This window comes from Haemaphysalis longicornis, unplaced genomic scaffold (assembly GCF_048455015.1).
Source record: "Haemaphysalis longicornis isolate Haplotype H1 unplaced genomic scaffold, Haemaphysalis longicornis Haplotype H1 scaffold_6, whole genome shotgun sequence".
NCBI lineage: Eukaryota > Metazoa > Arthropoda > Arachnida > Ixodida > Ixodidae > Haemaphysalis > Haemaphysalis longicornis.
The window spans coordinates 53,435,478-53,448,709 of record NW_027526407.1 but is presented as its reverse complement, the minus strand read 5'-3'; the positions used below and the strand labels follow the sequence as shown (position 1 = coordinate 53,448,709).

General features: G+C 46.3%; 1 protein-coding gene across 2 annotated transcripts in view; it reads right to left on the bottom strand.

Annotated features, from left to right (window-relative positions):
* LOC144142688 (RNA polymerase II-associated protein 1) overlaps positions 1 to 12,965 on the bottom strand; it is a 44,107-nt gene extending 31,142 nt beyond the window's left edge. For both annotated transcript variants that reach the window (XM_077674350.1, XM_077674351.1), the window contains exons 1-5: positions 12,476 to 12,965; positions 9,093 to 9,170; positions 6,973 to 7,198; positions 5,252 to 5,404; positions 3,622 to 3,831 (exon numbers count right to left, since the gene is read on the bottom strand). In XM_077674350.1, coding sequence (XP_077530476.1) covers positions 3,622 to 3,831; positions 5,252 to 5,404; positions 6,973 to 7,198; positions 9,093 to 9,170; positions 12,476 to 12,775 — 967 coding nt within the window. In that variant the 5' untranslated portion in view covers positions 12,776 to 12,965. The remainder of the gene's footprint in view (positions 1 to 3,621; positions 3,832 to 5,251; positions 5,405 to 6,972; positions 7,199 to 9,092; positions 9,171 to 12,475) is intronic.
* Positions 12,966 to 13,232: the final 267 nt, after the last annotated feature.

The window sequence follows — 13,232 nt, the reverse complement described above, 5'->3', positions numbered from 1 at the left end:
GTTTTTTTAGTACCCATTACGAAGCACTCCAGCGCGACGTGTGAATGAGTCCCTGCTAAATTCGAATCCCCCAAAATTTTGCCAAACCATATCTCCGGCCAGAAAAGCTAACACAATAACTTTACACGGAACAGATAACATACCCATCCCTAGCCCCGATTGCCCCACAGTATTCAACTTGTTTTTTTTCATGTGTTTTCACTCGGGAGGACCAAGAAACTCCTCATTAAACCCGACATCCTATATGTTGATGCGGCAGAATACCGCCACCTCGACGCATTTACCCTCGCAGTAGTTAACAGCCTGAATGACCCCCCTGCTAACTCCCTAACTGTCCGCACCACTATCCCGGCAGCGGCAGAGGAGGCGGCAATAGCGCTCGCACTAACGACTCGGCCGTCACCCACAATTATAACCACGGATTCGAAAGCGGCCATTCAAAACTTCGCCCATGGGTACATATCGCCCGTGGCGGCCAAAATTCTCCTTCAATTCCCCTGACCTCCCTGGTAGACATCGTCTGGACCCCGGCGCACACCGGCTTGGGGGGAAATGAGGCAGCACACAACACAGCACGAGGACTTACTATCCGTGCCGGTGCCAGCCTCGTTCCCTACCACGGCGCCAGGTCAGCCAGGGATCACCTAATCACGTACCATGATATCACTGCGCATTACCGCCTCGCTCGCCGTCAATACCCTCCTGCCCACCCTGAGCTGACCAACGATCAGGAGCGCTTCTGGCGACTCCTGCAGACGCACTCTTTGGCCTGCCGAGCACTTCTGCACCGAATTCACCCCTCGCAATTCCCATCGCCAAATTGTCCACTCTGCGGGGACCTAGCCACGTTGGTTCATTCCATGTGGGCCTGTCCTCAAGACCCCTTTCCACCCGTAGTTAATGAAGAGCAGTGGGAGGGAGCGCTGGGCAGCTCGGACCCAGAGGTCCAGATACTTCTGGTCACCCGTGCTGCCAACGCCGCTGCCGGCCTCAAACCGGTGGCCACACCGCTTCCGTAAACCAGCCTAAGGCTCAATAAAGTGATTCCTCCTCCTCCTCCTCAAATGTTCCAACCTTTTCCGAATTTGACGCCGCATATATGGAACCCATTACTATGACTGCTGAAGGCACTGTGTCACTCATCAGGAATCTCAAAATATCTACATCAGCTGGTATCGACAACATTATTACAAAGATATTGAAGAACACCCTCGCTATATTAAGCCAGATCTTATGCCACATATGTCAGCAATCCCTAACATCTGGGGAGTTACCTGCCGACTGGTTAGTAGGGAAAATAATACCAATTCACAAAACTGGAGATATTCACTCACCTGACAACTATCAACCAACATCTTTAACCTGCATATGCTGCAAAATGCAGGAGCACATTATCAGTTCTAACGTGTACAATCACCTCGAGACACACAATTTCTTTTTTACTAATCAACACGGATTTCAGAAGGGATTTTCCTGTGTCCCGGTGTTTTCTTAGCACGCATTGCGTTCTAGCGCGAGGCGTAAAGGAGTGTCCCGATATTTTAGTACCGTGACTACATGGGACAACGGTTACGACGACGACAGGAGACGCCGACAGCCCGAGCCCCTAAGGGGCTTCGCCCCTAAAAAAAGCACAAACACGTTCCCCATATAGTTAGTGACCTAGGCAAAACAAAGGTACGCGTTCTACGCAAAGGAAAAAAAAAAAAAAGAAAACGGGTAACAGCCTTTTACTGCAGCCAAAAAATTCTGAAAATTATTTTGGTGAATGCGGGAAAAAAAAAACTTAAAGCAGTTCCACTCAACGTGACAGCTGTCGAAGTGCGGAGCACTGATTCGCAAGAGGGGCTGTGCTGCCCTCTCCTGACTAGTTTCAGTATCAGCCTGGCGTTGATACCGAAAGTAGCCAAGAGAGAGTGCCACAGCCCCCGAAAAGGCCTATAAAGAGACACTGGCTTGAGCTTTCATTAATTTGGGAAGATGAATTCATCAATTTATGATTTATTTTCCTTATTTTAAATCAATGTGTACTTATTTGAGGCCCAGCAACGGCAGCCTCTGTGGCAACAGCGCAGTGCAAAGATCACTCCAAAGACTTTGCACATGAGGAACATGTGCTTGCGTGGCTCAATGGGATGGACATCGGCTTCTTCACAACGCAAGGGACCCAGGTTTGATACCGACCAGGGGAAGTGGTGATCTTTTTGAAGCCTCTGTTTGTGTGTGTGATGCTGCGTGAAAACAGTGGCTAGATACCGTGATCTCAGGTGAGCTACGACGGTAAGCTGGGCTCCTCCTAAAGTGCTCCGCACTTAAAAGCAAAAGTAACAATAGTTTCCTACCTTCACAAATTGAGACAAAAGTTTCCACACACTTTGTAGCAGTGTGCGCAGGTCCTGTGTGTAGGCAGCGGGTGTGTTTCTCTGGTCGTGTACCAGGCGCGAAGCCAGTGGCGCGGTAGCGCGTAGTTCAAATTATCCGTGGCAGAGCCCACTCCCATTCAAATTAATAGAATTTTTTGTACATAGACGTCTCAGAGCTTGGCTGCATCAAATCGTACAGTTTCAGATTACCCCCGAATTTGAATGACTCAAGTTCAAATTAACGACCTTTCACCGTACTACGGACAAAAAATATTATTTAGATTTGCACCGAAACACCTCACTCAACGTTGGCTGGAAACAGCGAATGCTAATGGCCGTGTAACGTTAACCGGTCACATCAGCGCCGGTCACATCTACTTCATTTGACCTTCCCTCATGTCTGGCACTTCTCCAGCCATGTAACAGCACTACCCTTTGGCAAACTGGGGACCCTTGTTTCTTCATTCCTTATGGAGACCTTTTCTCCCCCAAGCCAAGAAGCTGGATGGTTGAGGACTCTGCTCTGAGATTCGGTTCAGACCGGTCGTCAAGGAGCTGTTCTTCCTGTGGCCGCACAAATGGATATCGGAGTCTAAGTTATCAGAGTCTAAGGAGCCTTTCTCTTCGCGATTGACAAGTTGTATTGTCTGGTATGTCCCCTGTACCTACCAGGCAATAAAGCCTCAACTTCGATTGCCGGAGTCTGTCTACCGTGCGCGAGTACTCGAACCCGTGTGCAAGTCTTCGGATTCGGCTACGGCTAGTGTACGGCTGGTGGTGCTTTCTCTAGCAGAGCTGGTCGAGGTCCTCTGTTATCCCGTACACTAGCCCACATCAACTATCAGTTTTGTGTCATGCAGACTACACTCCCCTTTCATTCACTCTCACGTACCCCTCCCCAGGATATTTTGGGTGTTTAGTGTAGAGAACGAACGACACACATTGGTGAACATTCCAGGCCTTGGCCTTCGAAGTTGGCTTTCCTGCAAGGCTTTGTAGTGCAAAACAACACTTTTGCCACTGACAACCTAATAACATTGCATCTTGTGCTGTAATGAAAAAAATCGCAGTTGAAACAGCTCTGGTCCGCAGTTCTTTATCTGTTCTGTCAGACAATGACAGAAAATAAAAATTACGTCGTTTCGGAGTTGATACGGAAAGCAATGGCATGTGCTGAGAACCAACCCAGTTAAGAATCCAGCCAGCCGAGAAGCTGACAAGAAACATCCCATTGTAACAGCCTGTAAGTGCTACCCACCTAGGATTGGCACCTGAGCATCCCCAGCTCCAAGGCTGTCAACATGGAGTTCTGGATTGTCCTCTGGCTTGTCTTCAGGCTTGTGCTCAAGCTTGTCTTCAGGCTTGGCTTCAGGCTTGTGCTCAGGTTTGTGTTGCTCAGCAGCCACGTTGGGTGTCTCCTCTCCCACAGTTTTTTGCTGACGCTGTGAAGAAAAAAGAGCACTCGCAACTGCGGAGTGGAAAAAAAGAAAGACCGGGTTACAAAGCCCTTGGCATGTTTCACCCTAATTCAATGTGTTACCATGCACACATCTTATTCTCCTAAAATTATCTCATCTTCATCTATGTCCTTGCACAAGCAGAATGACGTACACGTGCTATCCAAAATAATTAGAACATGGGCTTGGGAATTCTTCTGTATTACGGAGATTCTCAATCACACTTTCAAGGGGCCGGCCCTTTGAGATTGAGGTGCGTACCACCTTCATGTTTGTAAATAGCCACCCAAAAGCAACCTCACAGAAAAAGTCTAATTACATTAGCAAAACTCCGCTTCTAATTAGTCTTAAAGGTGCCACCTGCACACGTAACGGCACGAAATAGTTCGCCACTACATACTAGTTCATTTGGTGACACGACACTCAAGACAAAAATCAAAAATGAAGGAAAGTTGTTTGGAGCAACAGGCTTTTAGACCTACCATGGTGGATGGCACCACAAAAATTCTTTGCAACCACACAACCATTACGATCATGTATAAATTGTCTGCATAACAGCAATATAGCCAAAAAATTAAAGCCGTTCCTCTCAATGTGAAAGCTGTCGGAAGTGCAAAGCAGTGATTCGCCGTAATAGGCTGTAGTGCCATTATCCGCTCACTGCTACCACCCAATGCAATTCAAATTTCCCGCCTTTGCAGTGCTCGTGCGCCCCCTGCCTGAAACTGAGCCTGCTAGAGTTTTTTTTGTGCTTGCTTTTCCTCCCGCATGTGCCACCGTTGCTCTGCCACTTTTTCCCACTCACTGTCGTAAAAACCAACCCAACGAGCGTTCCTTACTAAATGAACGCGGGCACTGCCGGTTACATACACAGATTTTGCCTAAATGTACTATCAGCGTCAAATGAAACGCGAACACAAATATATAAACCAGAACGTGCAAAATTGAAAAATACTGTTCGTAGAGCTCATATAATGGCTTGCTATTGGTATGTTTGAAAATCCACTTTTCCCAACTTTGTTTTTGTAACTAAGCCGCACATCATTTTGGCTTGCATGGAAAGAAATCGCGCTATTTGTGTGTTCAGGTTCATATTTTCGTGTTCGCGTTTCAATTGACGCCGATAGTACGTGCAGTTTTCTTTGTGCTACACAACGGCGGAGATGTATGACAAGCACGAGCGGCTCACGAGTTTCGAACGCTTATAACTATATATATTGGCTTTCGAAGCCTCTGTGTTACGCCGCGACGACAGCCGCTACGACGGGACGCCGTGGGGCTCTACTTGGGTCCAGCGAGCGGCCTACGACGACAAGGCGAGCCCCTAAACTGCTCTGCACTTAAAAGAAGCTGGTCACAATGCAATTGAGATGCACTACAGTGCGTGCGATATCGACCCACGCAAGATGACACCGGCATCATTTCACCAACCTGATGCCTGTAGGTTCGTTGCTCCAGGAGCGACACCACTGCCCACGCTTCCTCTTAGGTTTTGGCTCTTCTCTCCTGCGTGAACTGTACCCGTCTTCTGAGACGCCTTCTGTTGCTGATTTCGGGATTTTAAGAAAGCCACTGTGGCTGGGTCTGCATAAGAGAGAAGGGTGCGTGTCAAATGTAACAAGCTTAAATTATACATGTCAAAACGAAAACGTCGGAACCTTGTTTTCTTGAAATTGATATTTCACACTCAGACGTCTGAAAAACATTTTGCGCTGCAGTAAAACCTCATTACAAGAGACACTGTTACAAGAGGCACTTGGTTATAAGAGACATCTCAATAAAAATGGTTTGGTTGGTTTTCCTATGTTCACCATGTTAGCAACACTGCATACAAGAGACCTTGGTTACAAGAAACAGGATTCCCGGGTCCCTCGAGTGTCTCTTGTAACAATGTTTTACTGTATTTGCCCCTTATATTGGCCCTGGCAGCTTGTGTATAGACCACAGAAATGGATTGATAAAATGACGTATTGACGAAGGCGGCAAAATTGTTATCACTAATCAAAGAGCGAACAGCGCGGACAATCAGCTTGGATATCTTCAGGGTAGACTGATGCTTAAAAAGAAGCAAACTTTGCTGCAACATTTGTATTGCTCGAATTCACTCATCATCCCACATGCTTGCTAATAAGATATTTAACAGACAGCCGTAATCCATCTGTAATCACCGCTAGAGAGTAGACAACACTGGCAAGAATTAAGAATACAATGGCAGTTCGTGGATGTATTCGTACGCCACAAACACCTATGCTCTGCTTGCATCCGCAGCCAAGTATCAAGACATAAAGCCAAATGGCTATGCAAGGTCCCCTTTCCCTTACACACCTCCTCTTGCCACATCTCAGCCACGAAAAATGACATTAAGTGCCTAATGCCTCAAGTTTTAATGCCACTAATTGACTGCTACATGCAAAAATCTAATGCCATTTGCTCTAATGTCCTTTTTGGTTTAAGGAGTTTTGCTGAACTCATTCAACTTCACGAACACCTTAAATCTGCCTACTCTCGAACGCGATGAGCACCAAATGAAACCAAAGAAACTCTCAGCACCAGAGTGTCGACGTGAAAACGTAGCTGAACTTCAAAATAAGACGATTGTTTGTGCACTCTTGGTGGAAAAGTTCCAAAGAAGACAAAGTTCACTAAAACAGCGCAAAAGGCAAAACATTCTGTTACTCGTCGTTTTGAGTTTTTCAAATTTGGCAACCGTAGGCAGGCAACGGCCACTACTGAAGCCACTTTTAGAAACAGCTCACACCAATTTTTCTAAAACACTATTTCTTATGACGTTTTCTTTCACAAAAAGCATTTTTAACCCATGTAAGACATTTTTCTCTACATTAAAAACTTGTAAAATATGAGTGTATTTCTCTATTTGGTCATTCTCACCATCATGCCTAACACATTTAATGCCTTTGCGTTTTCGCAGGTAGCACAGTCCATCCAGTTAATGTCATTCGGTATCTTAAGGCCTTTAACACTTGTCATTTTTCGCGTACGTGCGGCGCAGGTATAACTACAAGCTGTCAAAGAGCGTGGCCAACTTATTTCTATCTTTAACTTCTGCTTTTACCTTAAGGACACAAAACAAAAATACCGGACGCAGTCCATGATGTCATGAGCTCAGCAAATCCCAAGAAAGGAAGACGTACTAAGCCGGGAGAGAAGCTCCTTCTGTGCCTTGAGCTTTTCTTCGTGCGACATGGCTGCAAGCCGGTCGAGGTTTTCCAAGTGCACGGCTTCAAAGTCGTCTTTGGGCAATCCAGTGCTAGCCGCTGAAGCCGAGCTCGGTCCTGAGATGAACTGCCTCGCACCGCCATTCTCCTTTTTCAACCGGGACGCAAACAGGCTTTGCTTGTGGCCTGCCGATGCACACCCCTGCATCAAAAACACAATCGAACCATTGGTTGAAAAGTTTAAAAGAGGCTACGAAGACAAAATACAGCTCCGTTTAATTCGAAAGAACTTGGCTTCAGTACCTAAATCAGCTTCATTCCAGCCACGAAAAGACGTTTTTTAGCCAAAAAACATGAAAGAAATGTCGAAAAAATATTTCTTGTTACAGTGACATAACATGGACAAGAGTGGCGTCATATCAGCAGGGTTGTTCGTTTTAGGGCAAACCCCGATTTTACCCGATTCTTACACCCCGAACATGTTTCAGGAGATTCGAATTAAGCCTGATTTCGACCCGAATGTACTTTTTCAAAGTAGCGATCTGCGCAATAGTGCGCTGACGGTCCGCCGTTCTCAACCAGTACTTGCTGGAAGCAAGCCCCACAAACACAGACGTCGTTCTCAAACTGATAGAGAAGTTTTCGAGGCTTTTGCGATTAACAGGGAGGGCGAGAACTGCGCCAGTGCCCCACCTTTGGCACTTTCAACAAGTGAAATCCACTTTTTGGTAAGAGAGGGGGTGTCCCATGATCATGCGCAATCGGCGACTGGTGTGCACACGTGTCGGTGAAGATCATGTCCTGTAATGTGACCAGGCGTTGTTTGTGCATCAATGGAAAAGTGATAAGAGCGAGTGTATACATTGCGCCGTTTCATTTCTGCAGAATCATGTGCTTGTTTGTTTTTGTTTTTTCTAATCATGTACATATATGCGCATTTTCCTGTTCCCTGTGTCATAAACCAAGTTGAAGTCTACCGTGCGTTTCGTCTTTTCTTTCTTCGTCCTGTGCTAAAGTTCGCTAGAAGTACGAGTTCATTAGTCAGTTAGACAGTCTCCAAACTCATTGAGCACTGGCACGACTCTACCGCTTGCTGCCTCAGGCTAACAAATGCTGCACTGACAATGTTCTGTCTAACTAATGGAAGCTGTCTCGTCGAGAGAGCTCTCGTCGAGAGAGCTCTCTCCCAGTTCAGCTGCATTCAGCGATCAGGCAGGTCTTGAACGAAGACCGACACGTTGCACACACAGATGATAATGCCTGTAAACAAGGATGAACGAAAAATTCATCACCAACTTTTTGCGAATAAAATGTTTCATTTTTTCACAGTTATCCCTGCTCTTTACTGTCAATCATCATTACTGATTCGTTTCCAAACAAATGCCAAATTTTCGGAGAGCATTTTGTGCAAAACCCCGATGTTCCTCCGAATACTAGCTTGAAACAAACACCAGTTTTAACACGTTAGAGTTAAGAAGTTCACGATGCCATCTAAAATAAACTGAGTGTACTACCAGAGTCTTTCAATGCTTTTGAAGGACTCTGGTATTACCTAGTGCATCTGTAGATTCAACCTGAAAAAACCCAAATTTCAGAAAGGTTTTACAAAAAAACCTCATTTCTCCCTGATAGCCAGTTTGAAAAATAGCACCCGATTTTTACCCCCCCCCCCCTCCCCAATTTTAAAACAATATAAAACCCGAAAACCAACAATACTACATATCAGCCAGAACTAAAATATTTTTGTCAGTGTGCTGCGTGCCCGTTAGCATTCAAGTGATGCGATCAAACGAAACTAGAAGGCCAACTACGAATGTCCAGTTATGTTCTTTAGCTGGGGTTTGGTCAATGGCCGCCAATCAAACAAACAAAATTCCATGAAGTTAAAAAGTTACTGTAAATGGCTAGGAAATCGCTATTTCTTCTTGTTTTATTAAACATCTTCATTATTTGTTTGAAGTTCGTGATAGAATTAATACCATTGTTACTGGGACAAGGCAGTCTTTTTAATGAGCTAAACTCGTATTTTGTCTTCATGGCCGCTTTAAGGCTCTTTCAAACGGGAAATATAAAGCGAGGAAGCAGCGCTAACTCACCGACACTTTTGTGGGCTTTGGAAACGGTGCACTTGAGCCCGATGGAGGCTTTACGATGTCCGCACTTACATTGCGTTCCTGTGTGGGGTGTAAAAGCGAGATTCCGAGGTTAGTTTCCTTTCGATTCACTCTTCATTGCGATACAAGTACAACGGTCAGTCAGTCAACAATGAAACGACCTTTCTGAAAGCAAACAAAGTTTTTAGTTTTGTAACTGACGACTAAAAATATCGCTAACGTTTTGCTCGCACCTCAGAAACCTATTCTGCCGTTCAGATCTTGAGCACTGTAAGCACGTGCAGTCAAATGTACCGCTTATTTACGGCAGAAACCCACAACAGAAATCTTAGCGAATGAATCCTTTGTTTTTAATACCCCTGCAACACTGGCGTTCGAATGCCATTTGAACCAAATGTCATTTGACTCGAATGCCAAGTTGTGCTGCTACACTAGGTTTTGAAATGACATTCAAGCCAAATGAGCATTGAGAGAGATTTTTGGGCTCTCAAATGCCAATTCTAGCCCTCTCGCACGCAGCGTCTTCGATCGGCAATAAAAAATGTAATACTTCCGTACGTAAAACAAACAAAATTTTTCTGTTTGTGGAACTTTGCTCACTGTTCATTTATTTGAAATATGAAATCAACATATTTAATTTTTATATTCTCAAAACCAGTGGGTCAGTTGCAAAAAAAAAATAAATAAAACTACGCAAACAGCCACCACATTAGAGTCAAAACTGGTGCCTCTTATAATTTAACATCATTTTACTGCCTTAGACTGCTCCTAAACTTGATTGTTGTATTATTATACGAAAACGGAACGGGGCGACAACAGCGCCACTACAGCACGGCAAGCAATTGTGAAAGCTTTCAAATGCCATCGAAATTGTAGTGTAGCACGGCAGATACTGAATGGCATTCGAAGCACCCCATTTGAGTCGAATGACATTTGGTTCAAATCACATTCGGACCCTAGTGTACCTGGGGTATTACATTTACTATGCATTTGCTGCAACGCCCAGCACATGCAATACAGCATAACAAGCTTTGTTCACCATATCAATAGAATGCAGGCAAAAATTTCAACGATGCTGTCTTGAGGCCACCGACAAGGTATCGAGCCTGCCTCTATTCCCAGCTCTTTAAAGGGGTCCTGAAATACCTTCCGCCGATGCGTGGATGTAGATGTAACCAAATAAAGCAATGTATTAGCAATCTCCTCCCGCAAAAATTTTGCTGAAGCGATGAGTATTAGCTGAGAAATCATAAATCAAAAACCGCGTATTATCGTCGCGCCGCGTTTCCTCCTCCTTTCTACATACTCTCCGCTGTTGACGGCGAGCGAGCCTTCCCTCCCATGATGCTGCGCTCCTCGGCGGTGACGTACTTCCGCTATTGCGCTGCTCACATAGCCGTCTGCTACGGGCAAGCTTTGTTGACACCATGAATCCCGCTCTCCGCTCAAGGCTGGAAAAGCGAACGAAAAATCTGGCCGCATGTGTGCGGCGGCCTGGCCTTGCCCTTTCGCGGTGTACGTTGCTGCAGAACTTTGCTATCGGCGGCACGCGACTCTTTATCGGCGGCGAACTCGCAGCCGCACGGGGAGGATCCTGCGCTCGCTCCCTTGGATGCACAGCGCACTGTTTATCCAAAAAGCGCCGTATCAGATGTGGCCCCGCTGGTGCCGGGTCTTATTTTGTGGCGGTGGTAATTCCTGGCGGCGGCATGTGAAAAAGACATTTTAAACCGATACAGAACCCGTGCATAAAACGCCAGTTCAGCTTGGGGCGACGCGTGGTGGAGAGCGGCAACGTTGGCAAAACATGCTCCTCTGCGGCTCTGAGCTTTCTAGCGCTGGAGCGAGCACCATTTCTTTGACAATCTCAAACATCGGTTGCCCTGGGAACAAAGCACAAACCGCTCTAGAAGTCAGTTACGGTTGCGTGATCCCGGTTCAGCTTGGGGCCCCACCTCGCGGCATATGGGCACTGCAGGCATACTACTCACTCCCATTTGGAAGTGCGAGATATGCGTTTGGCATTACAGGAGGCGATGGCGTGTGTGTTGTGGACGCCTTTGTTTCGCGATGAAATGCGACGTTGTGCTTCTGCGGGTGGATAGTGCTTCCCATGGTCTGGATTATCTTTCTCAAGCGGCGTACGACTCAACCTCGCATGGCGTATGTGCAGTGTGCGTGGCTAAAAGCCATCTCGGCTTGTGCGCCAGAGTTAAGTGACTTGCTGTTCGTCCCCGCAAACCGCGCGCGAGGTGAGTGCCGAATTTACGAGGGGCAGGAGGAGGCAACCCATCGTCTGTCAATCGCGGTTCGGACTTGCAACGCATGTTGTGACGTTGTGTTCGTTCGAAACGCATCTCTGGATTGTTTGGAAGTTGAATAAAATGTATGCGTCAAACCCGGGCATTCGGCTCAGGGCGTTCTCTGCGATTGCAAGAAAGAAGTGCCACGGGGCTTCAACGCTTTCTTTATGGAACGTACTCAAGTAAGAGAATATTCATGTCGTGTTATGGCCCTGTTGCATTCAATACAAACGGTTAAGCGTTTGTTTACACTTGTTTCGTTTGTTGTAAAATGTCCAAGCTTTCCGGCACTCAGCTGGCAGATCGGCCGGCGAGCCGACGCTGAGCAGACGACTCATCTCTTGGCCGGAAGTGCGTGAAAAAGCCGCCCAATAGCAGGATGTCTAGCTCATGATGAACATCTGGGAATCGATGATGTAGACATGTGAAGATGGCGGCGTCCAAAAACACGAAGGAAAGGGTGAGAAAAAAGCGACAAACTTTGCAACAAAAGTGTGAGCTTTCCGCTGCGCGTAAAAGAGTAATACTTGGCACAGATGATGTTGACGACCCAATCTAACGATTGCGCTAGTCAATTTAGTGTGCTCAAAACGCCTTTCAGGGCCCCTTTAAATGTGCCACGATGTCGTATTTATCCTTGGTGTTCTTGCACAAAACTATGTCGACTTCGAAACTATGAAGTCATTTTCACGTAAACAATTTGTTCGGGCACAGATCGCCGTTAGCTTTGTGAATGCGGAAAAACACTTGAATTTATGGTTTAGAAAGGCACTCTCTTGGCCTTGGTCGAAGAATATGGACGTGAGTTATATCTGCTAGCATCTCCTATTACGTAGTAAACGTGGCAAATAAGCTAACAGGCAATAAGGTTGTGGCGGCATCTATCCTGTGACTACAATTCCAACTCTGCTGATACAAACCAGCAGCGTGGCTTACCACGAAACGAATAAAGCGTAACAGCTGAAAGTGTGCTAAGCGTTCCCGGTGAAGTTTGATCAAATTACTTATCAAATGAGAAGTTATCGGGATGAGGTCGCTTGGAAAATCAGGGCAATTTCTTACAACGACATCGCACAACACCGACTCCACTTGCACATGGTCCACTTCGGGAGGCTGAAACACAGTTCTTGGGGCACCAAGTGACGAGCCATGCGGGGAAGACCCTTTAGGTGACCATTTGCCAGCAAGGGGTTCGCTTGACTTCGCAGTGCCGTCAGAAGTGGCAGGTTCACCTTCCCTCTTCGCTCGCACCAACTGCACCGAAGGTTTTTCGCCACTTCTCAGAAAATCTTCCTGCATTCGAATCAACTCCTCGTCGGTTTCCCCTCGTTTCGGCCTGCGAACCAGACCCGGCCCATCCATCGTGGTGCCGAGATAGCACAATTCAGTTTAGAAATTACTTTGCCGTTTTGAGGGCTAACTCAATCTGCATATCGTCATTCGCTACAGTTTGTCCCAATCGCAGAGCACGGGAAATCTGGCCGGATCTTCGAGCCATACACACACGCACGGACACCACACCAAAAACATGCGCGCACGATGTGTGGGATTCCGTACTGCCATTGGCGCAAAAGTAGTCACATGGCATTCGACGATGCTGGTTCGTTCGAAATGTCAGCATTACCTCAACTACGAACTAATCGGCGCACCACTTTTTTTTGTTTCATAGTTTGTGGCCATCGTCTTTCGCCCTTTGGTCCTTTTATGACAAGTATTAGTATAAAACTTTGTTTTACAAAACATGCAAATTGTGCAAATAATTCTGACCGATGGCAGCACCGGCACTGCACTGGTGCAGTTCTGGAGGAGTTCAGTGAAC